The sequence below is a fragment of the Solea senegalensis genome, linkage group LG2, assembly GCF_019176455.1.
Source record: "Solea senegalensis isolate Sse05_10M linkage group LG2, IFAPA_SoseM_1, whole genome shotgun sequence".
Classification (NCBI taxonomy): domain Eukaryota; kingdom Metazoa; phylum Chordata; class Actinopteri; order Pleuronectiformes; family Soleidae; genus Solea; species Solea senegalensis.
The window spans coordinates 30,855,191-30,882,833 of NC_058022.1; the positions used below are offsets into that span (position 1 = coordinate 30,855,191).

The following is a 27,643-nucleotide window of genomic DNA, read 5'->3' on the forward strand; positions in this document are numbered from 1 at the left end:
CCCCACGGTGTCTAAGGTTTGTTCCTTTTCTTATCCTAAAATGTAATAATAAAGATCGCGCAACATTATTAATGATATGTAGCCGCAAAAAGAGTTAATGTGTTCGATATTCACTTAGAACAATAGACCTGCTGATAAATACATCACATCACATACTTTGAGACTTCATCCTCCACCGTATGGAAAATAGTTTCTTACATTTGTGGCATTGATACCTTACCTACCCTACAATGCAGTATTAATACTTAATACTTATTAATACTTATAATAAAAAACACCTCTTGAAATACAAAAGTATAATTCCATTTGCTAAAGGCTATTTCTTGCATTACAGTAACTTAGTAGCTTTGTTTTTGTATTTTCCATTGTAATACATTGCGTATGCTGCTATACTGCATAGACACAATATCAAGAGAAATAATCGTCTTTTTATATTAAAACTCGTGAAAAGATCAGCAATAACTAAGCAAAACTAAACTGATTATTATATGCGACGGTAATTATGTGTAAACAGATAATATAGATGGGGTTTGTTGTAAAACATAATTGGTCTCCTCTCCACCATATTACACAAACACAGACGGTAATACCTGTGAGATCAAATTATAGCTTCTCACCCAAAAGTTAGGTAAGCTGACATAATGTTTAGTTACAGTTAGAGTTTACATGAGTGTCTCATTAGCACAAAAGAGCAGGTTCCTTTTTCTTTTTTTGTTTTGATGCCTGTGAGGCAACACCTCTAACCCGCCGAGGCGCCGAGCCAATCAGAGGTGTGAAAAAACATCAACTGGAATGATGCAACAGTGGGCAAAGGCAAAACAACAACTTTTTCCTCACTAAAATACTCACTAAAATACTTTTAGAGCAGTTTTCTTGGTTTTACACACAAAAGAAATCTAATTTAAATTCTGAAAATTAAATTTTTTTTACAAATTTTATTAGTACATTTATTAAACATGTACAACAGCGACCTTTCGAGTTTGAAAACAGTAAAGGCCCTGGTATACTTCCGCGCACATGCCACGCTCATCACATTTCGCTATGTTCCTGTAGCATCCCACTTCACCATCGGGTGACGGTACAAGTCTGGAGGCAGGGAATAGGACGCAAAAACGAGGGGTTTTTGTTCCCGTTTTTCATAAGGGTATTGTAGGGGTACCGCATTTCCGATCCATAAAGTCAGCCACTGCATTGGGTGAGTGGCAGTGGGTGGAGCAACAGACCAAAACACCAAACGAAAGCATAAATACAGTTTGCATTGTTGTCAGTGAAGCCGGTATTTTCATTTCGAATGTTTCCTAAATCTCTGTTGACACATCATGGTCATTTTTACAAAATAGCCCCTTCAAGAACCGTCCTTAAAGTGCCAACAAATGAAGGCAACTGGACTTCTGTTCCTGAGGACGTCTGGCCTCTCATCCAAAAGGTTTCTTCAGTTCTGATTTTAATGTATGTTTAAAAACCCTTGGAGGAACCTTGGGGTCATTAACATTACAATCATGTGAGTTGTTGAGGTGCCCTCATGACAGCATTGTAGGTGGCAGACAATTTGTGTCTTAAACCACCTCCTCTGCTCAAGGAAGGTCACTCAGGAAGGACATAGATGGCTTCCTTTACCCCTCTGTCAAACCATCTGTCCTAATATGAAAATTGGCATCCTCAAAAGAGTATCCCGTCCCCTTTAGATGCAGGTCTATGTCTGAGTCTTGTCCCACAGAGCAATGATGTAAAGATGAAGATTTCCTTCATCCACAGTGGCTGTCTGAGGTTCTTTGTTGTGCTTCTTTGAGGATTTAATAAAATAGATAGGGCTTTTGTGATGTGTGTTTGTTCCTTTTGTTTACCCTCTGCCCTGGAGGGACTTTTCTCTGCCTGGTGTTATAATGCTCTGGCTGCACATGACTCTCTCTCTCACGTCTTGTGTGATTTGTTTTATGTCAAGACAGAAGGAGGCGGCAACAAAAACTGATGTAGTTAAGTAGTAAAGTGAGGCGCCCATTAAAAAGTTCCAGAAGTCAATACTACAGCTAAAAACAAACCTAAAACCTAAAAATCACATAAGTGATTCTTGTCCCAGTTCACACAGAAACGCTACGTTTGCAGCGTACAAATAATGTGACATTGTTTCTGTTCACAAATACCAAACAGAGGCATAACAAGAATAACAAGCTGGAAAAAAAGCACATGTCAAATCAAATGCATTTATGTTCGCCTTCTAATGGCCAATGCAACTCTTATACCTACTTAGTGACATGGATTTGATCCACGATCACATGATTCTTTTTAGACTGCTGCAGTGGACGATCAGCGCTCAATCCAGTGACCTCATGGTGAGGTTACATGCATTTTAAGTCTTTCATTTCAAAATACCACCACTTTCACTTCTGTTTCGGCCTAATTCAGTTCAGTAGCCGAGCCCACCCTGCAGATTGTCTTAACCAGTGTAAATGCAGCCTTAAATTATACACTGGAGCTTTTTAATGGCCATATGTATCATAATATGTTTGTTTTTCCCTCAGGTGTCTATGTGACCTAAAAATAACAAATAGAATATTTGAGAGTGAAGGGACAATGACAGACCATAATGTCATTCTTGGTTTGGTTCAGGCTGCTGTAGAAGCATAGCAGCACAAGATGGTGGCCTCTGTAAAGTAGCATGTATGTTCTTTTGTGAACGGACGTGTGTATAACCCTGAACTTTGAACTTTGAGTAGGCCAATGTTGATATTTAACTCATCTGAGGCTATTCCATGGGTAAATTCAATTTATGAAACAAGTATCCATTGCTTTCACTAATATAAAGTATAAATGTATCTATATTTAATCCAGAAGCTTGCTTTGTTCTGAATTATACGTCATTTGACTGTCTGAGCCGTGACGTATATTCAATTTCTGCCAATAAATCCTCCTAAAAGAGAGACACAAAACTTGACCTGTTATGAAATGGACAATAATACAGTTATGAAACTAAATAACATATGAATGTAAATCAAGTTGTAGGAGGGAGAGATGATGATGATGATGATGTAAGTGGTGGCATCAGTCACGCAGTGTTGGAGGAGGATAAATGAAGAGCCTGATGGTGGACCTGCATCTCTTCTCTCTCCCTCCCTCCCTCCTCTCTGATCTGATGGAGGACACCGGAGCCCCCCTGCTCTGCTTCCCTAGCATCAACTCCTCCTGCCGCCGCCGGCTGCTGCGGCCTCACTCTGAGACCACGCTCCTCTATGCCCTGGTGGCCTCTGCCTCTCTGCTCACTGTGACGCTCAACCTGCTCGTCATCATCTCCATCTCTCACTTCAGGCAGCTGCACAGCCCGACCAACACGCTGCTCCTGTCCCTGGCAGTGAGCGACCTGATAGTGGGGCTGCTGGTGATGCCCATCGAGAGCCTGCATTACACTGAGATGTGCTGGCTGCTGGGGAGCTTCATGTGCGCTCTCGCTCCTTATCTGTCCTTCTGCCTGATCTCCGTCTCAGTGGGCAACATGGTGCTCATATCCATAGATCGCTACATGGCCATCTGTGACCCACTCCTCTATTCCTCTAAGATCACACTGACTAAGGTTAGGATTTCAGTGACAATATGCTGGGCCTGCTCTATCATCTACAACGGCCTGATTCTAATGGACCACATCACGTGGCCGAACAGGTTCAGCTCCTGCCATGGAGAGTGTGTGGTGGTTATTAGCCACCTCTCAGGCACCGTTGACCTCTTTGTTACATTTGTGGGGCCCTGCTGTGTCATGATTGGTCTGTATGTGCGGGTGTTTGTGGTTGTTGTTTCTCAGGTGCGTTTGATTCGCTCACACAGAAGAACAACAACAACAACAGCAGCTGCGGCTGCAGCAGCGGCGGCGGCTGCCAGTCAGAAAAAGGCCCCAACTGCTAAGATATCAGAGAGGAAGGCAGCCAGGACTCTTGGGATTGTGATGGCTGTGTTTCTAATTAGCTTCTGCCCGTATTACTACCCGTCTTTCACAGGTCAGGACATCTCATACACCCTGTCCTACATTGCCGGTGTGTCCTATGTGATGATGATGAACTCGTGCATGAACCCGTTGATTTACGCTCTCTTCTACCCGTGGTTTAGAAAAGCCATCAAACTCATCGTGACGCTTGAGTTTCTGAAGCCTCACTGCAGGGACATCAAGTTTCTGTAGACATTTTCTTGTACAGCATAGTTTGTGAGGACACATACAGACATAACCCTATTGTAACTTTAACCATCACAACTAATAACCTAAATCAGGCCAATTTTTTCCGACTTACACGAAATGTCCTCACTTCCTGTAGTTTAAAGGTTTTCTTGGTCCCACAGCTCAAAAACTCTAATTCCAAATATTGAAATTACTTCTCTTTTTTGTTGATATTTATTGAATTTGTGTGTCATGCAATGAAGCGCCTCATGGATTGACAAGATACCAAACATATTATCATTTCAAATAATGAAACAAAAGTTAAATCCTAAAACTTTTTTTTTCTGTATTATAGTACATCTTTATTTTCTGAACCTACTCTTTGCTTTTTCTTTCACGTAATAATCGAACTTTGAATTATTTATTCTAACTTCTTATCGTTATATTTGTAATATTTGTATATCTTTTAACTTTTATATTATTTTTAGATATATTTTTAAGCTTTTTTTTATCAATTGTCTTTTTTATCCGTGTTGATGTCTTACAATTCTGTCTCTGTGCTGTTTTTAAATGATTTTCAAATACAAAACTGCCTTCCCTATAGCAAAGCTCATATTTACAAGAAATCAGCACACATTTAAGGACATTTTTTCTAAAGAAATAAACACAAAAAGGACAATACAACAAAATATGAACCTCATTTCTAAGCTCACAGTAAACTCAGCTGTGCATGTATGGATTTTTTTTTTAACTGTATGTGACTATAGGTTATTTATGTGACAGTAATGTCAACATTTTGGTTTATTACGCCATATATCAACTGATCTTTACTTTTCTTTATACGTGACAAACATGTTAATATCACAAAGTAACTTGTTCTAAAAATGATAAGATACAATTTATTAGATCTATATAAGATTAACTGTATATAAAAGTAAACTAAGAAATACTCCAGTGTCAAGATACACTGCTTTTTCTACATTATTTAATTCTATAGATACTATCGTGTGTCATTGTTGTAAACATTTAAAATGTCTTCATGATTTCTGAGTGTCTAATATATTAACTTGCATACTCTATCTTTTTATGGGTGTGGTTACAGGTATCTATCACAGCCTCACATACATTTTTCTTGTATTTATTGGTGTGAAATAAATTTAATTAATATCATAGAAATGAAATCAACATTTCATCTCATTCCCCCAGAGATGAATATATCAAAAATAAAAATAAAAAGCATTTGATTATGTGTGATATATCGCCATTAATTTCTTTTATAACTCAAAAGTAGTGCTATTTTATGACTTCAAAACTTTGGTAACCTTAATTAAGATTTAAATGACAAACATTCAGTTTCAATTCTGCACTTTATGGTGTAAATAAAATGTATGATTACATTACTATTCATTCAATCTTATAGCAGTACCTCCCACTCTGTTGTAAAGCCACAAAGAAATACTACATGTACATGACATAGACCTACTGTATGAGTTTATTATATGACATTTAATAAAGACTTTTATTAGATGAGTCAGTTTGCTTTGTTTCGTCTCTTTCTGTTTCATATTAAAAGTATAAGTCAAACATCTAATAAATAAATAATAAAATCATACACATTCGGATGGCACAGTACGCCATTTAAAATTTTCATTATAATCCACATGATAAATGTCACATATATTTTTATGTGACACAAACACATACTTTTTTTTTATTTGTCATGCTATAGTAAGTGTTTGCTTTAAATTAATGAAAAAGAAAAATACAAAAAAAAAAGGGTAATATCCTGGTCGATTTATTTGAAGCTTTATTTTATCTATATTACGTCAATTTACTTTGTTATTTTATGTTTTGATTAAACGTATTCTACTTTTTATTTGTTTGTATACCTACTGTTATATTTTACTCAATTGTAGGCTACTTCGTCACTTATCACTTTACATTATTTTGTATGAATAATTGTGATACAAAATAAAGTTTGATTGAGTTACACTTGAAGTGACTCAAGACTGAATCTCTTTTTCAAAGCTAAAAAGTCTGCCAGCAGGTGGCGCCATTTATCTTGACCATGCATGAAAGGGACAATACAGCTTAATGAAAGAAAGAAAGAACTCAGTCCACATTCTTTATTCTTCTTATGTACCAAACTGTTTCCTCTGACAGTCGAGAGGATTATCTTGTGTTAATGTAACTACAGTATGTGGTCGGTGGACTGGTAAATGCTATTATGGGGTAAACAAAATGAGAAAAAAAAATGGGCTTAATTCCACACACTTGGCCTTGTGAAGCCACAACAAACATGGGAACTTTGGACGGTGGTGTTTTGAAGAGATCTGGGGAGTTTGGTAGTTTACTTTTTCACTTACTCTTTTGAGAAACTGTGCTACAGTGAAAGTAAATGTGTTTGAAGTCACAACATGGTTTCATTTCTCCTAATTTTAAGCTCCCAAACACATGGTGGTTTTGGGATTTTCTTAGTTGCCCTGAAGAAGAAACGTGACACCTCTGTTCCTTGATTAACTGTATGTGGAGGCTGGAAGCAGCAATTAACATCAGAGGGTTTCCGACGAGCCCGAGTGCTGGTGATTCAGCCAGAGAAAAAGAGAAAGTGAGAGGGAAGATGACTAAAGCTGCTGGATAGTGCAGATGATTTTAACCTCAAACATTCATCATAAAAACTCAGCTACAACCCAGTCTGAGTCAGACTCACAACCTGTTCAAGGTCCAGTGACAACTAATGTTGAGACTACAGATTATGAAGAGTCTGAATGTTTTCGTCCATTCAGATTCTGCTACAGAATCATGGCAGCACAAGATGGCGGCTTACATAAAGCAAGGCCCTTGCATTTAAGAACATAGAAAAAGATTATTATTGATCATCTATTGATGATGAACTGTCACTGTTGCGCTGTGTTCAACGCAGATTTATCGACAGCTTTACAGACAAAGTCAATTCACAGATGCAATTGAACTGTTATAAATATCATTAACAATTAAACGAAAACATTAAATAATTTTGTCTAAGTGTTAAAGTGCTGACAAAATAACGTATGTAAACACATAATGTATCAGTCAAAATGGGTCAAAGGTCACTAATGCTTTAACTTTCTCACTCAGGGACCTTAACGCTTACTCACCTGTCCTCATCATTCATTCACCTGTCCACATCATTCATTCACCTGTCCTCATCATTCACTGCCAAAGATTCCAGTGCATGAATTTTCCTTATTTATTTTTTTACTCAGTAATGGATGTGATTTAAAACATAGCAAAGTACAGCACTAACAAAGTTAAAGTAAAATTACAATTTTAAAAAAGTACTTTAAAAAGTATTCAGACCTGTTCAGTTACAGTAACGCAAGTAAATGTAATTCCTTACTTTCCACCTCTGGCAATAACATTGAGTTTAAAAGCCTCTTATAAAGTTAATTCAAAACAAATCTTGTTGTGTTCAGGCGAGGCCCGACTGGGTTAGCCAAAGCAGAAAACAAGCCCAAGGCCTTTAGTCGGTTGTCAGTAGATTTAAAAGCTTTGTTTATTTTCTTTTTATTCATTCAATATCAATAAGAAACTCTTGTGCTGTTGGGAAAGAAAGGAAATGCCACGGCTTCACTGGGTGTTGCCGAACTAAACGTTATCTTCGCCAAAGAGGCCAAAACTGTGCGTGTGCCTGATGTCAGCAGAATATGTCACAATTTCTTTTCTACTTAATAATACACCAATCACGAATGTCTTCAAATGAGGCCTGTAGTTTGGGATATTTTGCTGATATTGTGAGTGCTCTATAAAAACCTTTGTTATTATTATGGTCAGAGGAGTAGCCTGACAATCTGGGAAACGCCTTATCCTCAAACGTCACTTTCCATGTCATGATTCTGGCCTCAGACCACGACTATTTACAACAGTGTTTTCCACACTTTTTATGTGGGGACTCACTTTACGATCACAACACAATCACGAACTGTGACAAGTTTCTTTACTGCAATTTCTGTAACACTTAACATTACTTTGAATAGGTAAACCAGAGGTATGAAAAAATGAAATAAAAAATCTCCCACGATTCATCTGTGCCTTTCCGACCCCGTCTCTGGAAATGGCAATGAGTTGATGGAGAATGCCAGAAAAAGAGCCTCCAGTCCAGGAGCAGAAGCCAATTCCAGTGCAATAACTGTCACACAAAGACAGAAGAGGAATAATTTTTCCATAATTTTGGAGCACAATGGCTCTACTGTGTGACTTGTGCATCTGTTTGGAGCAAAGAGCGTCTTTATCTAGAGCAGGGCACAGGATGTCGACATGGAAGGACGGAGACTGAGGACTGACTGCTAAGCAAGGACAGATGGGGGGGAAATAGCGAGCATAAGTTATTTTCCTGGTGTTGTCAGGTGTTAGAACAGTATAACAGTAACTCTTGGTGGTAATTTAACACTATACGAGTTAAATAAACCCAGAAACAGTCTTACATTAAAGTGACATTGTAAGACTAAAAGAGTATTATTATTATTATAATAATACAGATGGTACTGTATGGTGAAGATGCAAGGAGTAGATGTAGAGAATGTGAATGAGTTTAAATACCTGGGAGCAACCACCCAAAGCAATGGACGGTGAATTAGAGAGTGCAGGCAAGGAGTAATGTACGACAGAAGGATAGCAGCTAAAGTGAAGGGAAGGTCTACAAGACGGTAGTGAAACCAGGAGGTGTCAGAGTTGAAGATGAGGAGATCTTCATCAGCTCAGGTCGAAACAGTTTGGTAATAAAGTACTAACTGTCAAGGTTGAGATGGTACGGTCACGTACAAAGGAAGGAGAGTGGTTATATTGGACAAGGGATGTTGAAGATGGAGCTGCCGGGCAGGAGGAAATGAGGAAGACCACAGAGAAGGTTCATGGACGTTGTGAAGGAGGACGAAGATAACCGGTGTAACCGAAGAGGACACAAGGAAGAGGATGAGATGGAGACAAATGATCCACTGTTTCAGTTATGGTGGAAAAGCCTGTGACAGTTTACGTTCTAATTTTAACTTCATAACCTCCTTGAGTGCCATAACTTAGAGAAAATTGATTATTTGATGGCTGTTAACAATGATAGATATATATATATATATATATATTAGTATTAATAATATAAAAAAGAGTCACTTTTTTGGTTGTGTTTCTATTTCATTACATTTAAATATTTTATTCATTGTCCTTTCTCCAAAACAAGGGCTTCTCCAACAAATGACATGATAACACATACTGCATAATTAACAGGATTTTTCTTCTGGTTGGTTTTCCCAGTCACATTGTTGCCCAATAATCCTTTCCTGACGGCAGTCTTTCGGTCTTTTTTCAAGTGAACAGCATAAAGCCTGGCATTACACACTCCTCCACCTCCTCATCTCTAATTCTATTCTCCAAACTCACGTGATGAAATGGAGAAAGCAATGACTGGAATGTGGAATTTGGTTGCACAGATTTCAACACATAAAAGCGTAGTGTGCAAGCAGACACTTGCCACCGGGTGCGTGTGCGTCTTTAATCCCTTTCAAGGCTGGCAGTGACTGGCCCAAAAATCGGATGTTTTCTCATTCGAGCGTTTCCCAGACACACCTCTTTCTCTCTCATCGTTGTGTCGTCCTCCTCTCTCTCTCTCTCTCTCTCTCTCTAACTCCCCCCTTCCTTTACTCTACTCTCCTTTATCTCCTGATATGTCATTTTTTTCACAATTCTATATAACTGCTTGCCCTGGGACAGAGAAAAAACATACACATATACTGTATATAACCTATATCTATATCATAATAGAGACAAAGCTGCTCACCTCTTACCCTACCCTCCTCCACAAGACACAAAGCCTTGGGGCAGTGTAGTTAAGGAGGTATGTAAAGTCTGACTCTTTTAGGACCTTGAACAGACAAACCAAAGGAGAAGAGGTGAAGGGGGGAGGGACAGAGACAAAGATGGAGTAGATGGAGGCGTACAGGCAGGTGTGACACCATTTTTGTTGTCTAATTCCTGCACGTTTCTCACACAAGTCACATAAGCATTAACGTCTCAATCACCACCCAGATTTATTTATTGGTATCTTACTTAAAATAGAACTAGAAAATACGGAAAATGGGCACACTAAATTAAAAGTGACAGTTCCCACTGGTAAACTCTTGAGGAGACCGTCTTGAAGTTTAGGTCTGTACATACTCCTTACATCTCCTCTCTCTAAATCATCACATCTTTTTCTCGAGGTGGCAAAAGCAAGAACAAAGTTACTTCTGGCCAGGACATTTCAAACTTCACGAGAAACTCGAGTGCAGAACTCCTGGGAAGTCCTCATAACGAGAAAAACGTTCTGCCCAAATGATGATGTCAAGAACAAGCTTCAAGAACTCCCAAACGAGGGCTGCGAGCAAATAATGACGTCATTCTTTTCTCGGAGTACTCACAGGCCTTTAGTCTTTTAATTTTTTCTCAGTCCAGCTCATCCCCTACTGCCAGTAGTATAGTATATGTGATAAACACTGTATAGCCACTAAGTCGCTTTCACACCCAACAGTCCGCCAGACTCGGTACGATCGGGGACTTGCAACATTCAGCTGGTCCGAGTTTGCTTTCACACTTCAGTGAAACGTACCAAACGTTTTTCAATAATGCATTCACCTCCTCGCCTGAGGCGGCGCTGTATCGAGAATTACTGAAGGAGAAGACAAACAATGCAGGGCAACTTCCACTACATAAGAGCAAAACATGGAGCTACACCACATCAGTCTTGGTGTGTTTATTTTTGTTTTGAACATACGACACATATACGCTGCAACAATGGGCTCAGCCATTTCTCCCAGCTATCGCTCTACACGCACGTATGTTTTGGTTGTGCTTACCCACAATGCCCTGCGCTGTAGTCCGCTACTGTAACAACTCAGGCTTATGTACACTGAATATATTTTACTCACTTACTTTATCCAGATATGGTTTAGCTTGACTATGTCATTTAATTGGACCGCTTCCTTCGATTTAGTACAATCTCAATCAGACTAACATGATTACATGTTTTTTAAAAAGCTAGTTTTAGTCGGACTAACAAAACCATTCAGTTTTCATTCGTGTTATCAGCATTTTTCAGGCATATTCCAGGGAGCACTTTGTGGAACAAATAGCTTTACATTAAAACATTACAATGCTATATTTGGTGTTGGACTTGGTAATTTTTGGCATTTTCTATGGGATGATGATATTAAAAGTTGGTCTTATACATTAACATTATATAACACATAAACCTGGCATTGGGTTAGGGTTAATTCAGCCATTTTAACACAATGTTACCAAACCAAAAGTAATTTGGGGTCCACTCCATTTAGGTTTAAAAGAGTCATGATCCTGAAGATGGAGGTCCCATTTAATTACCTTACCTAAGACTTTTGGACACACACACACACACACACACACACACACAGTCTAGACATTGACACAGTTATTGAGGGCAGCTGATATAAAGCAGAAACAGCAAAGACAGAAACAACAAAGATATTAGCAGTTCATATAAAAGGCACTTAGAGCTGCAGTGAGGCATTCATGTACATTCATCACCACTGGCTGCTACTGAACACATGCTTTTTTAAGTGTCAAAATGGCAGCTGCTCCTGTGACATTGAATTACAGACACAAAGATAAGGAATGTGTGAGAAACAGAAGAGTGATAAAGGGCGTGGGTGGATAATCTGATTGAACAACTGGCAGTAGAACCTGCCTGCTGCAACCAGCAATATCTAAAGAGGGGGCAGTATATTCAAATAAAAATGCAAGATTCATCTTTATCAGATACACTCCACCCACCAGACAATCCTTTCTTTCCTTTATTTCTTTCCCTCTCATTCACTCCAGAAGGACATCCATGAGCAGGATGCACGTTCCCTCTGTTTGGACAAGAACTTAATACCTAAAGCTTTTTTCTTGACTGAACCTCCTGCTTTTATTGAAAAAAACTAAAGTGCAGAACAGGATTTTTTTTCCCCTTTCCTCTTCTTTGATCAGAAAGCCTGACGGAAAAAGTTGTGACGGATTTAGAAAGTAGCAAAAAAGGAAGAAGAAGAAAGAAGGAGACGGTGTGAGTGCTTTGCCCTGAAGGTTCGTAAGGAAAAAAAAAGAGAACAGAGACAGATATAAAGCCAGAGATAATCTGAGAGGGAGACAGAGTGAGAGCTGGAGAGACAGACAGAGAGGGAGGGAGGGAGAAACACAGCTGGTGTGTGAAGGGAAAATATAGATAAAGGAAAGAAAGGAGGTGCACCAGTGTGACGGGCGAGAAGACTGAAGAGCACAACCAAGGCTGCGGAGAGAAAAGGAGCACTAAATGAGACAATCAGCAAATAAAAGGCAGCAATTAAGATAAAAATTCAAGTTCAAGGTCAAGACAAACACAAAGAGCAGTGGACTCGGATGCATAGTTGAAAGAACATCCCATTGATGGTAAGAATGGACGGACAGCAGAGCAGGAAAGACTTCCCCTGAGGAACAAGGGAAACAAAAAAAAGGAGGCTGCTGCGTTTGAAACAGAAGAGGAGACGATTTCTTCATCATGATTTATACAGAAGAGTTCCTAAATTCAAACGACCTGCGCCAGAAGAGCAACTTCGTCCCGGGATAGAATGAAGAGAGGAGCGAAGAGATACCTGCTGAGTCTGTGATACCTTCCTACTCCTCAGACTCTTCCACTTTCCTCTTCCTTCCTGTCTGTCACAAACACTAAGTTCTTCCTCCTCTGGCCTGATATCTCCCTCTCCTCAGTTCTTCATCTCCTCACTATGTGGAGACCAGCTTTGCTCCTATGGATGCTTAATATCAGCAACTTGTGCTCCGGAGACGACTACACAGACTATTACTCAACTGGAGACATGGGCACTGAGGTGAGACGTTTGATTCCTTCATCATCCAGAAACATGCATGCTTGGTCTGAACGCTGGCATTTGGCATTGACTCCAAACCAAACAAGGAGTTTCCACTCATTCTTTCACTTCATCAATTAGAATCAGCATTTGACTTCATCCAGGCGACTATTAAATAAGCGAGCAAACTAATTGAAAGCAGAAGATCATAAAACACATTCAGACCAATGTAATTGACGACAATTACTAGATTTTAACCCAACTGTTGACCATATACAGTGATCACAGCTATCAAAAACTAGTTTTACCACACATACCAGTCCAGTATGGATCTTTTGAGGTTAGTATGACTACTACATTTAGGATTGCAGACACTGAATATACTACCTCTAAACGCTCTAAAATGAAATAAAAATATTACCATCTCAACCCACCGTGTCGCCACAGTAGTCCGCATGGACGAAGCAACAGAACTTGCGTTTCACATTTTGAATGTGAATGTGAATGTGAAAGCTTACTATGCTATGCTACTAATCTGCCATCTAACCAATGTTCTGTGTCCACAGTGCCAGTGTGTTAGAATTACATAAAATCTCTCTGCTCTTGTTTCGAGCAAGTTAAAGATAAAGCCTGATTTGTAGTACAGCCAAAAACTAGAAGGTATCATCAGCATAAAAATGGACATTGCAATACTGAGATTGGAAAAGGCGACTTAAGTCTAGAGTAACTACCAGGAGGCCTAATTAGGCTGTGTTTCCACCAAGTGGAACAGTTTGGTTCAGTAAGGTGCATATTTTTTTTGCATTTCCATTAGGAATAGTACCAAAATAACCAGCCCCAACTGTTCCATTTTTCAGAGTAATGGTACATTATGGTACTGGTAGAGATAAACCCATGACAGTTAGCTGATTGAGCAACAGAAAAGCATCACTCCCACAACAGCCACAAAGCGAGCAGAAAAAAACCAAGATGCTCCATTGTTGTCTGTTGTATCCCATCACGCGACATATCTCACTGATTTGGCCATCGGGTAAAGGTACTGTTCTCAGTTGAAAGCAGGCCTGACTGAGGGCTTTCCCAAGCCCAACAGGTAACTACGGTGGCCTTTGCATACCAGAAATGATGTAATGCTTTTTTCTGCTGGGCTGCTGTAGAAACATGACAGTGAAAAATGGCAGCCTAAGTAAGCCTAAGGCTTATAGGCTATATAAAAGGCTTATTGTACGACTACAACATAATCAAAACTATTTTTTATTTGACAGTGAGTATTCATTGATGTGAACTCGTCTAAATGTTAGACTCTGGACATTTAATGTATTACTGTAAAAAGTTGTAGAACGAATGCAACCTGACGATATTTGCATTACTCATGCGTACTGCATGTAAACTCCTCATTTCACATCAATTTCTTGAGATAATTCCCAACATTTGATCTGACTGAGCATTTCATGAAAGCAAAATTCACTCATTGAGGTTTATTTACATATTTGCTAGTTAGTTAACCAGTAAACAGAAGGGAACTTGGTCTGTTGAATTCTGACAATAAGCCACTGTGATTACCGCTAATGTCAAGACTTATTTATTCTTTAGATTGTGGCATCAAGACACTACTATTATGATCTTTTAATTTGAGCCTCATGGAAGAAAATATTTTGAAGGGCCTGGCTTGTTGTCATTAATTTAATTCAGTTGCGTAGAGAACAAGCTCTCTACATACAATCTTAATGCAGGAAGACTGATTGACAAATTCATGGGTGTGTGCATGTGCCTGTCTGTGGGCCAGCAGTGTCTAGCAATGGACACACCCCAGTGCAATAAATTAATGCCTGGTCCATCATGAACTCATAGTCCCACAGCAATGACCTCATGTCATGTGACCACCTAGCACAAAAGGGGGGAAAAAAACACAAAGGGAAAACTAACTTTCAGTTATTATTTAGAGATTCTCCAGTATTGATTAATGCTGCGGGCGACATCCACAGGATGTTACCGCTCCTGTGCAACTCTTTGTATGTCGACATAATCTCACACCACCTCCTCGCACGCACCAGCTGTAATCAGCTGATCACAGCCACTCTCTCACCAAGGTGGTCCATTTCAACCAGACGCCCTCCTTTCTAAAACCTAGCTTTAGTTTTTACTTAGTTTTTGAAATTAGTTGTTTTTATTAGGTTTTACAGCAGGTTTGCTAGTTTTTATTTTTTGTAAATACTTAGTATTAGTGTAAGTTTTAGTTTTTTGTAATATGAAGTATTTGCCAGGTGCAAGATGCAAAAAGGTTTAGTGCACCAGGTAAAAATAAAATAGCCATAGACTAAAGACACTCGTGAACATAACTTAAATAATAAATAATATACATAACAATGTACCCTCATTAGACACATCACCTAGCTTGTGAGCCACGAGTCTCTGAGGAAAAACATGAGCAAAATTAAAAACAAATAAACCCCCAGTTTGATGATCAACTAAACCTAATTAACTACACAATAAATTATTAATAATAATAATTAATAAAAATTAAGTTATGTTTAACTTACGTAGCCTTACGTCCCACATTGTAAACAAAAACTAATTGAAAACCTTTTGTTATGGTGCAGTCTCAAATACAACCCTTCAAAATTGCTGGCAGAGAAAAACTAAATTCATATACACAAACAAAAACTAAGCACATTTCTATTACAATTTTAGTTTGTTTTGTAGACACACAATTCAGTTTGACTTAGTTTTTCTTTTTAGATTTCTTTGCAGTGTAGGCAGTTAGCAGTGCTAGAGTACTGTTATTTCCACTGAAGGGACCTACATTCTCTCTGAATTGTCCAGTTGTCTTCAAGCTTGGAGAAAAATGTCTCAACCACTTTTCAGCCATTAAACGCACTAAATAATACGCACACATATAGATTTAAAGATATGAAAGGGGAGGGAAAAAATAAACATAGAGATAGATAGGGAGGTAGGGAGAGATGCACGGCGAGGTTGATAACGCGGAGGTCTGGTTTCTGTTTAGGTAATACCAGCTGTGCCAGTTTGCTCCTCCTCAGCCTGGGAAGTTAAACAGCATTAATATGTGACACTCAAACTCCCAGCTGACATTTCGTGACCCCATCGGATGATACAGCAGCTGCTATTAGCAAGTCCATTATACAATTAACATTTTGTCTTTCATGTGCTTTATCTGTACGTAGCGTAAAGTCATCATTCATAATGGCAGCAAAATCATTATGATGATGACTCACAGCAGGAACGGTTTATAGACTGATATTCCCAGCAAACTGCAAATTTCTTGCATCGACCTGATCGACCGCATAAAAGGACTCACTGTACACCAATCATTATGTGGGTGTTGGCTGAGCTGACAATCTCTTTATGCTGCATTTAAGGACTCCTCGGGTTCAACTGGTCATGGAGGGCAGAGATTTGGCACAAAATTTAAAAGTGGCTCAGATTACAGCATCTGCAGGACACCGCTGGAGCAAGCACTTTTTAATTTTAATCACTTTAATAGCCTCAGGTGAAGCTTTTTTAGGTGCAGAGTTTAAAAAAAAAAAAAAAAACAGGGACTGAGGCATCAAGGAAACAGAGTTTGTGTTTATGAAGGCAACAATGAGTGTGTAGGTGAGATGACACGGAGACCCATAATAACAACAGTAGCCAACAGCAACATGTTACAACACATTGGCAGCTGAGGTATTCACTGTTTATCCAGCTCAAAGCAGCAACGCTGATGCTGTCAATTCTCTGCCATCTGTCTAATATTTTTCTCCCCAAACAGCAGAACTCAACAGTACGACCTCAATATGAAACATTTTTGAAATTAAAATAGATGAAACAGCCAAGCACAGGAAACGACCCACCTTTTGATATGTTTATGGATTCTGTTGTGTCTCACTGTGAATTTATATCATCATTTCTATTTTCCCCAACCCCATTACAGCTCTCACCCCTGGACAATAACTGAGGCTTACTGAGTCTAAACGTCAATATTTTGTGCATTCGTTAGTAATTTAACTAGAGAAATGTCACTAAATTCAATAGAAGTCAGTTACATGAGTTCTCACAAACTTTAAGTTCATGAAATTAACTAATCGAGCAGTGTCTTGGAGACAGAAGTTACACACTGGAGCTTTAAAACAAGTCCACTTTATACCAAGTTTACACCGTATTTAAAGCTACAATGCCTAACTTTTGGTCATTTTCTTATTTCTTATATTCTGCCTCTTTCTGCTCTTCGTGAACATAAACGGTCGAACATTATTGGTATGCTGTGCCCTTTATTTGAAAGCGGGTTCTGTCAAATACTATCAGACCTATCTGAGGGAGCGTTTGTGTGTATGCCGCAGCAGTGCCGGGGTGGGCGGAGGCATTTATCCCATCAGATTGCAGAACGACGGGGTTCATTGAGCAGTGGAATTCACTTCTTTGTGGCTTCAGTCATTCTCCAACCTTTTTGCAGTCGTCTTCCTTTAGTAGCTCAATGTTTCTGTTGCCAACTGTCTTCACATAAAGCAACTCACTTCCTGTGTGCAGTGCAGGAATGTAATTTCATACATAACTTACTGGATTGGTTTTATGTAATTACATTGGTGTGGGGGTTTGTTTTGTCTTCCAGGCTCCAGTGTTTGACAACCAGCCCAGCATTGAGACGGTAAAGACTGTGGATGAGCTCCTACAGCTTCTGTACCCTGAATACAGTTTGCTTCAGCGCTGCTTGAGCAGGAAATCGTGGCAGTCGTCGTCCCCGTCATCCCCCTACGTTACTAGCACCTCTGCGAGTCCCGCGGCCTACTCTAACGATGACGACCTCTGGGGTCAGCCACGGAGCGGTGCTCTTTACAAAATTGACGGCACCTTGGCAGGTGATCATTCAGACAATGACACTTGCAACCAGACGGGTGGTATCTGAGATATAGTATAGTGAGCAAGTTTAGGGGTTTTGTTGTGGGGTTGTACGAGGTCATACGTGCATATATAATATACATATACAGTATTGTTTTGAACCACAATGCACCAAAGTCCATTGAGAAAATCATCAACGTCATCACAGCTCACATGTGTTGTTAATCCACTGTTGCCTGCATCAGCTAGTTCACATGTGTTATTTTGTGTTCCCAGTGTTTGAGTACCAAATAAGGCAGCAACAGACCAACAGATCCTGTGCACCTACAGGCTAAAAAGGCTGAGCGAGAGAATGTCAAAAGTCATATATTCATTTATATTGTCTGTCTATACTATGAACAGTGTGTGTAGTGCTTTGTCTTGCCGTCTGAAACTTAATGAGCTGCTCACTTCTCGGAGATATTTCTCTGTCGTCTACTCTGTAAAAGATCCTCACATCTGCAGGATTATATTTGAAACTTTCATGTTTTTTAGTCTCTGCAGTGAACTTCAACATCACAGCAGTGGTGATGTAAGCAGAGAAATCATGTTCACAAAAAGCTGCCACACAGGTGTCATTGCACAAAAACAATGTTTGGAAACTGCAATAAATTGAGAAAAGAAGCTGGAAAGACGACTGGAAACGTGAAAGCCAGATAAATGTTTCCCTGTTTTTGCCCCAACTCTGAGTGCCAAACCAGAGTCAGTCAATTTCACAATCCCATTTGTTTCCAGTCATTCTTGAGGAGATCAAGCGGACCTCCTGCCAACCCAGAGAGGTGTGCGTCGAGGTCGCCAAGGAATACCCAGAATCCACCAGTCAATTCTACCTCCCTCGATGTGTGGCACTGCATCGGTGCGGTGGATGCTGTCCCAACGAGGCCTATTACTGCACAAATACAAGTCACTCCTTTGTAAATAAAACAGTAAGTTCTGTTTTTGTTCCCCTCCCCTCTCTCATTTTGACCTAGTTTATCTCCTTATGTTGCCTCAAGGAAGAGGAAAGAAATCAATTTACACTGTTATGTAAGAAGCATGTCTGTATTAAATCCCACCCTACTGTAATGGGACACACTGGCTGTGAATGGACACTGATAAGATACACTATTGCACTAAAGCTGGTTACAAAAAAGGTTATACATTTAAAAGATCTTGTGACACCCTGCCACATCCCTGCACTGCACACAGGAAGTGGTTCATCTTGTGATTACAGACAGAGGCAAGGGCAACATTGTGCTAGTAAAGCAAGATGACAGGAAACAGGCTGGTTATTCAGCAGTTTGATGGTATAAATGCATCTTGTGTCCCCATCCACCCCTGCTGCTGTATACGAATCGCTCCCTCTGTCAGGTCTGATAGTATTGTATGACAGAGCTTAAAGAGTCATTCGCATTGTTGTAAATAGACAGCATATAACAAGTGATAAAAACTATTCTGACCTTGACTTCTCTTCCCCTCAGCTAATGGAACTGTCCCCTCCCCGGATGGAACGCTCCGCCGTCATGGTAACCTTCGTCAACCACACCTCGTGCGACTGCCTCTCCAAGCGGCCTCTCCACTCGATCATAAGGCGAGCCGCAACAGATCACCTGTGAGTAGAAGCGCAGACTGACATTTATGGTCCTTCACAGCCTATTTATGAGTCAGCGTTCGTGCAATGCGTAATGTTTGTGTTGATGTGTAGGTGTTCCCCACCCGAAGTTCCCTGCACCTCGGGGTCATTGTGGGATCCAGTGAATTGTGTGTGCGTTCCTGCAAGTACCATCAACTACTCCGAGAGAGACACAGGTGATGTGTAAAGAAGGCAAAGCAAATCTGTCTGTGAAGTTCATGTCATACCAGTGACCAGAGCACAAGCCGAATTCAAAGAGCACACAGAATTAAAGCAATAACAAATGCCATATTTCAACATTTTCCTGCCAAGAAAACCCAATAACCCTGAATATGCTGACTTGAGGTCTTGAGGATTATGTACTGCTGTTTAAAGTTAAGTAAAGATAAGTCAAATTTCTTTTGAGGATGCTGATATTCATGTCTGAATCAAGAATGACTTTATTCTTTGATGTTAATGTTGGAGGATCACTTTTGCTGTAATTTAAGAGGAAATTCAGAAAAATCACTGCAGGAAAGGAATGGCGATTGTTTGGATGTTTTTTATAGTTTAATGACCACAGTTTTCAGGGCTATTGGGAAAACTAGGGAAGTAATGACCATCTCTAACACGTGTAATGCAAAATCTGCTGATTTCTTTTTTCACAATCCAAAACATGAAAATGACAATAATCAGTTAAAGTTAAGCAAGAAATCAAAAATGCCTGTGCAGCAAATACAATAACATAATCAAAATGAGGCAGGGCAATGCTGTCAAACATTCTCTAAATTGGGTGATTGGATTTATATTGGTTAAAATGCTGAAGTTTTATCTGCAGTGTGGCTTCACATTAAAACCCCCTTAAGCAGCGGTTTTTGTTTTATGTATCAGATTTCAGCACTGACATTTTTCCCCCAAAAACCACCACACCACAGCCACATGATGATGACTCCTGGTACCGTAAATGAAATTATATGAAACAAATCCCGCTCGAGGGAGAGTATATTTAACTGTAATGTGAGGAGCCAAGGTATCTTTGCGGCAACTCACTTGTACTATCATGTAGTGAACCACATCTCATGCCATGCTCATCTACTTTTCATTTTTATCATAACAGAGTGAACAATATCAGACTGTTTACAAGAACTTACCAAAAGTAGATGATATAGAGATAAAGATTCTGATCTTTTACAGAAACTGTGCTCAGAGTTTAATAGCAACAGCAGATACGAATGTAAACAATCTGGCACCTAAAACACTGAACTGAGATCATATGGCTAAAACAAAACACAAAGAGGGAGGAGTACAACAGTTACACTGACATTGTTTATCTCCTTGACTTCCAGATGTGATGGACTCAAGTCTGCTGGCTCTCTGTGGGCCAAAGCGAGTTCTGCAGGAATCCACCTGCGAGTGCGTGTGTAGAAACGGACTCACCGAGGACAGCTGCGATCCAGGCTGGAAACTGGACCGCAACACCTGTAAGAAAAGCCACAGTTACCATCTTAAAATATAGTGTTGTATAATCTGAATTTCATAAGTGTATTACGTTTTCAGGAACTGCAGATGCAAGACACAACATGTGGGTGCAGTGAAGAGTATTACCAGGATGGTTCAGGTTTTTGGAAGTGTGGTTAAATAACATGGCTGCTAGGCAGGGACAGAAGTAAATACTATTTTTAGCCACTTTAGAAAAAGGGTTGACTGATAAGATTTATGCCTACCTATGTCTATAATATCTTAAGAATATTTTTGCCACTTTATCTCACTTTTAAATAGCCTTTCCAGGCAGAAACAAGACTCTCTCACACCAAAGACCTTTGAGAAACCCAGCGTTTTTAGCCTGTGTGCTAAAATCGCTGATTTTTTCTATGGAATTTGGTATGAGGTGAGCATTTTGTTCAGTTGCTGAAATCAGTTTTCACTTCTGTCCCTGCTGGCAGCCATGAGATCAGTAAAAATGAGCAGCAAATGGCAACACTTCAAAGCTTGAATTATCACTTTAAATGTGAACAGCCAGGCTTACAGTTGACCCTTTAGGAGTCGATCATGACAGTTCCCCTCCCTTTGTTAATCAGTTAACACACAGCTGAGCAGCAGAACAACAACACGGTCACATGTTCTTCCATTTTAAAGTGGATACAGAGCCCATGTGGAGGTAGAGCTTGAGCTTTATGCCAATGGAATTGGCACGTTTAAAGAAGACTGCCACCAAAACATTGAGGTGCAAGTCAGTGCAGGCCAGAGTAAAGGTAGACCGCCGCATTAGCCGCTGGTTGTTAGCTGTGGCTGGACGCCAGGGAGGGCAGGAGTGGCAGAAAGACAAACAGGAGCTGGTGTCGGCTGAGCCTCTAACTGGAGATGAGATTAAACTTAAACAGGAGCGTGGAGAAAGACCAGGACTGGAAGCACTCGTTCCAAAATAGAGGGAGTTATAACTGGACACAGATGAAACATAAAAGGTGGAGTAATCACACAAGGGAATCAACACAAAGACATAAAGGAATACAGCAAAGCTTTCATTGGCCACGAATCACACAGATGGAAAATCTTGACAGCCTTTGGCATTCACAGACAGAGAACCTCTGCAGGATGGTCTGGACAGGAAGCTGGGGTTGGATAACTGGTTTGTCATCGATGGCCAATTGTACCACTTCGACATCAACACCGTTGACATTCAATGGCACAAAGATTAAATCCACCATGGGGAAATGGATAAATGGACATGGATGAATTTACAGGAGGGAGAGCTAAAGGGAACCAGGGGCATGTAAAGCACATCATCATTGTGTTACATACAACACATCAGCACACAGTCTGTTTGGAGGGAGAATTTGTGTTGTTTTGAAAAGATATCTATGCTGAAAATATGTTCTGCTAGAAGTGTAGATGCTATATGAATAGAATCGATATTCTTTTCCCTCTACACTTCCATTGGTTTAAATTTTTCCCTTTAAGCCCGAATGTACCCCAATTGGGATACGCAGAGAGGCTCTGGGTAAAAATATTGTGGAATACTGCACCGTACACGAAAGAATACCGTATAGTGATGTTGCACATACTGGGATACAGTTTAGTCCTGCCACCTTGTGTTCATTTCTGGAATGGAACATATATATGATGCTTGAACTTTGAAACAAAGCCATAAATTGAGTTATTGAACACAAATATGGATACAAACATGAAATAAGTCGTTTTATACCTGAGAAACAACAAATGGCATCATTCCAAAGAGATACTCATCCCGAGAGTCATTTTCATTTACATTACATTTATGCCTATTTTGTAGAGAGATCAACTTGGATGTCAAGATGAGTTTTGTTTGAAAAGCAGTTGTTTCCAGTGTAATTGAATCATTAGAATCAGTTCATTAAAAATATTTGTCCAGTACTTCCTCCATGACCGGAGCACAGACTCCGTCTGACAGTAACTGGACTGAAATACAGCAGCAGGGTTTGTGACGCCGCTCAGCAGTGCTGTCGCTAAATACACCAGACTCCTCCGTTAAATACTGAGATTTTAGACATTTCCCTGGTAATTGTTGGAGATTAACCCACAAGTCTTTTTAACTGATCTACAGTTCTTATGTCGGACGTCTCTTCCTCTGAAGGCACTCTGACCAATCAGTGGCCGGCAGTCTGGCGACGTCATGCATAGTATCGCCTCAGCTTGCTTGGAACCTCGCCAGAGCAGGTACTAAAAAAAAAAAAGTAGCTGGTACCAGGCACTATGCTAGTAGGGAAATGCAACTTAACTGTGCCGTGCTGTGCCGAGGCGAGTCAAGTCGAGCCTGTGGAAACACGCCGTAAGAATCCAAGAAAGCAAATAACGCCAAATAATGATCACCATCATTCTTCTGTTACATGCAATGACAAATCGCCTCTCTTGCGCTCAAATAACTTTTTCTGATGTTATTACTTTGGTTTCAAAGATCGGTTTACTGTAAATACTCACCATTTATGAGGAAAGGGCTGTCAGTCAGACAGCAACTGAAGGAAAGACAAAGGATAAAGGATTAAACAGAGGGACATGTTTGGGAGTTTATGGAAATATGTTACAAGTAAAGACATGATCACCACAAACTTATCGCAATGCCTGTTCCCTGAGAGAGGTGCACAACATTTGATAAAGCCTGGCCTTGCTGTCATTCTTCTCTCAGGTGAATGTCAGTGCGAAGGTCAAGGTGAAGGGAAGTGGTGCCCCGCCGGCCAGCGGTGGGATGGAGACCTGTGTGGCTGTGTGTGCGCCGCAGATTGTCCCGGGAACCAGCCGCTGAACCCCGACACCTGCCTGTGTCAGTGCAGAGAGAGTCCACAGTCGTGTCTGCGGCAGGGCAAGAGGTTCAAGCCCAACACCTGCAGGTAGGCCCAACAAAAAGGTTTAAAAACATGATCAAACCATCAAGTGTGCATCCTTGCTTTAGTGTTCCTGAGCAAAATTATTTTTCAGCTCAGCGTTCTGACCTCCCTGTGGAGACGGACAAGCTAAGAGAATGTCTCCTTTGGGGGATAGAAGTAGCCAAAATATCCAACACTGAGTTCCTGCCAATTGAACTCACTGTGCTCAAGTCAGAAGAAAAACAAATCAGCAATATATACAAGTTTGTGGTCAAAATTATATTTGTTAATTATAGGAGATGATTAAATGTGGTATTTACTCTATGATGCCACCATCTACTATAGCTTAAGCATACGTTTGCCACCTTTTATCATCATTTGACAGCCTTTTCTGGCTGGAAACACAAATTTGTCAACCACTCACTCTTCACACCAAACTCCATAGAGAAAATCTGCAATTTTACCTCACGGCACACAGGAGTTGTTAATCCAATGCTGCCTCCATCAGTCCAACCTGCTTATGTGTTATCTTGTCACAGAGTTTGACATCCTAAGTTCACGTTTAATGAAGTGAGAAAAACTTACCTAGCGAGGCAGCAGTTGAACAGCGCCTCCTGCAACACTGAGCTTAAAATGCAGATTTTCTCTATGGACTTAGGCGCTGAACACCTGTTTAACTCCAGTGGGTAAACATAAACAAAGTGGAATATTTCTGATGAGTTAGATTTAAACCAGTTTAATGCAGTTCCTTTAATCCCAATCACACACTTCTGTGCTATGATCTTCTGTCCTTTTTCAAGGATTTTAGAGGTTAGTTTTAGGACGATAATTAGCAGAACGTCCAGGTCTTAAACACTGTGGAAAATAGCCTGTAAGTTACGATAGATTTATCTGATACAATATGGGATTGTTAATTAGACGTAGAACTTGAGGGGGCAACGCAATCTAGTGTTGCACGTAATGAAGGCCTCTCTACAGCTAGTACAAAAGTAAGAGTTCTGTGCAGTTGAGTTACCTGAACCCTTTCAGTGACTTTCAGTGGACGACTGGTCCTGCGTGCTGCGTTTTAGGCACAAGCTCTGCATTGTTGATCTTTGGGGTACAAACAAGTCAATCAATCTGAGAGGAGGAGGAGGAAAAGACTGAGAATCATAGCCGAGAAGGCAAACAAAATCTCAATGGACATCTCAAACATTCCAGAGGAAAAAGTTCTACATTTTATTTCGCCAACAAGTCTCCACATGACCTTTTATGGACACAGGGCATCCTTAACATCCAACCACAGTCTCAGCTGCATGTGTGTTGTGGTTCCCACAGCCAGCATGCGAGGGATCAACCTCCCTCTGAACCCAGAGGCCTGCAGAGAGACAGAGAGGCCGGCTGAACTTGATGACAGTGAGCAGAGCAGAGACATTAGACAGGCAGGCAGCCTCAGAGACGGATGGAGTGACACCGTCTAAGAAAAACACTTGTCCAACGTCCGCTTTGATATGATTGATTTCAAATTGTGGCTTTATATTTATGAGAAAGTTCACAGAATTCACACACAAGTCATCTTGGAGGGCAATTTTTTAAACTTTCTCAGCTTAACAGCGATGACATAAACTGAGTCGTAACTCAAACTGAGAATATATTTCCTTTTTTGTGAAGTTCCAGTCAGGGTCAGTGTGTGAAAACGAATGACATCTAATAGTAAAACTGCAGAGGACTTCTCCACTCATCCTTCAAAAGGTAAATTAAGCACCAGTAAATGTTTGCATACAGGTCATACAAGTGGCCAGAACAACTTCCCATGCTGAAAAGAAGCTCCCCAAAAAAGAAAGACTCAGAAAGAGAGACGCAAAACAATGCAATTAAACACAAAAATGGAGGTCATGCTGAAAATATTAGTATTTTAACAACCTGCGGATGAAAACTCAACTTCTTTTTTTCCTACCTACCGCAGAAATGAATTTCCATGCTAACTTTAGCATGTAAAAAAAGAATAGAAAAGGATAAAAACATAAAGACACACCCAGCCACAACAGCTACAGTTCAGAAAGCACATGGAGATCACAGGTGCTGCGATGGAGGCGGAGTCAAGCTTTAGGCTACTTTTGAAAACACGACACATAATGGGAGCTTTCACTTCTAATGCTAGGTTGGCATTATCAATTATTTAACCACAAATTCTCAACTGCACGGCAGTCACTGAAAGATTTCACCGCGCTTCAATTATTAGTTGAGTTAAATACATTGTTTACCCCTACATTGATACATTTTATAGTTAATCTCTAGCCATCTACATATGGTTGTATGGATTTATGACTAGCTGCTAAGAGCCAGTCCAGCTCTTTGATACAATGTGAGAAAATGTTATTCTTTCCCCTCATTCTGCTCATTGTTTTGTCTATTTTTTGGTTGAACTCCACATCTGGTCACAGGAGGCGGTGCCACAGAAGACCATACACCTACTGTGATTTTGAAAAGCAGCGTTCCCAGAATGTGGCCTTATCCCTGCCCTCTGTGGAGAGATCCTCTGTCTCTTGCACACACACACACACACACACTTTCTTTTGATGCGTGCACAAACAAAACTTAAATCAGGGTTAATCCAAAAGGGATGTGAAAGATCTCACTGATCAATAGCAGACATGCCAAGAGAATATTATCTTTCCGTGTCTTCCTCAATCTTTCGGTCGCTCCAATAGTCTCAAACCGCTTGCACTCGCCTAACTTTTCTGTCCTTCTACCTCCTCTGTCTTTGTCACTAACAGCTCCCTGTCTTCTTGTCCATCTGTCCAGTTGCTACAGGTTGCCATGCAGGAATCCCAGACGCACGTGCTCGGCTGGGTTTTACTACAGTCACCAAGTTTGCCAGTGCATCCCCAACTACATGAGGCCCGAGTGGAATTAACCAATCACGGCCGAGCGGGACCGCAGACATTTATTGCCCTTTTGACCTGAGGCTTGGCCTGAAAACAAAGGCGCGATAGAGCAGAAGTGGCTCAAGAAAGGAGGACAGGAAGGAGCAGCCACACATTCCCGTGTGTGTATTGGATTACAGCAGATTACAAGTGGCACTTTTCCGGGGTTTTTTTCCAGTGCGCTGCCTGTGCTTTGACACGCCTCCGAAAACAAACTCAGTGCAACAAAAGAGAACGGGAGTGTTTTCGAATGAAAAAAACCGTGAGATACTTGACTCTCTGTCTGTCAGCTGGCCTTCTTCCTGTCACTCACAACACCATCTCCACTGGAGTCACACTTGACTAAAAGCCCAACAGCGAGAGCAGGACGGGACCAGTAAGACTCAGCATCCACCTCAACAGCGCTGCGACGTGTTGGAGCAAGAAACACAAAGCGTGTGAAATGAAAAGTGGAATGGGATAATAATAGGCCCAGTTCCCTTGAAGTACTGAGATGAATTATCTGTAGGAGAGGCGGAAGGATTTATTTTTGCAGAATTCTTCTTCTTCTTCAAAAAAAGAAAGTGATGTCGCCGCGGCCTAATGTTCACTCTTTTTGGAAAACAAATGTTCAAAGAAATCACATTTTTCCACTAATATTAGTGAACATGGAGGGAATCCCATAATAAAATGGTGTCTCAGATCAAAGTCTTAGCTGGAGGGGCTTTACTATATATATTTTACAGGCGAGTCAATGTTAAACACCAAAGTCTGTTTGATTCAATGCTAATTTAAACCCTTCCCACAGATTTTTTTGTATTCCAGTTTCTACTTGCCTCTACTGCAGTGCTGCTCTTTTCCTCCACATGTGGCTGAATCCAATAATCACAGTGGACATTCAACACTCGGGTGCAGTTTTAGGTCGTCTGCTAATTTAACTTTTCAATGTAATATATACA

The 27,643-nt window shown here is 40.3% G+C and overlaps 2 protein-coding genes across 2 annotated transcripts; both read left to right on the top strand.

The window, feature by feature from the left end:
* The first annotated feature begins 3,130 nt into the window (after nucleotides 1-3,130).
* On the top strand, nucleotides 3,131-4,558 carry LOC122765239 (trace amine-associated receptor 13c-like). Its single transcript, XM_044019394.1, has one exon. The coding sequence runs from the start codon at nucleotides 3,131-3,133 to the stop codon at nucleotides 4,160-4,162; it is 1,032 nt and encodes a 343-aa protein (XP_043875329.1). The 3' UTR covers nucleotides 4,163-4,558.
* A 7,414-nt stretch (nucleotides 4,559-11,972) lies between these two features.
* LOC122765454 (vascular endothelial growth factor C-like) lies at nucleotides 11,973-27,251 on the top strand. The gene is made up of 8 exons (XM_044019705.1): nucleotides 11,973-13,020; nucleotides 17,606-17,852; nucleotides 18,607-18,797; nucleotides 19,332-19,462; nucleotides 19,556-19,659; nucleotides 20,809-20,943; nucleotides 23,622-23,823; nucleotides 26,584-27,251. The coding sequence occupies exons 1-8, from the start codon at nucleotides 12,919-12,921 to the stop codon at nucleotides 26,693-26,695; spliced, it is 1,224 nt and encodes a 407-aa protein (XP_043875640.1). The 5' UTR covers nucleotides 11,973-12,918; the 3' UTR covers nucleotides 26,696-27,251.
* Nucleotides 27,252-27,643: the final 392 nt, after the last annotated feature.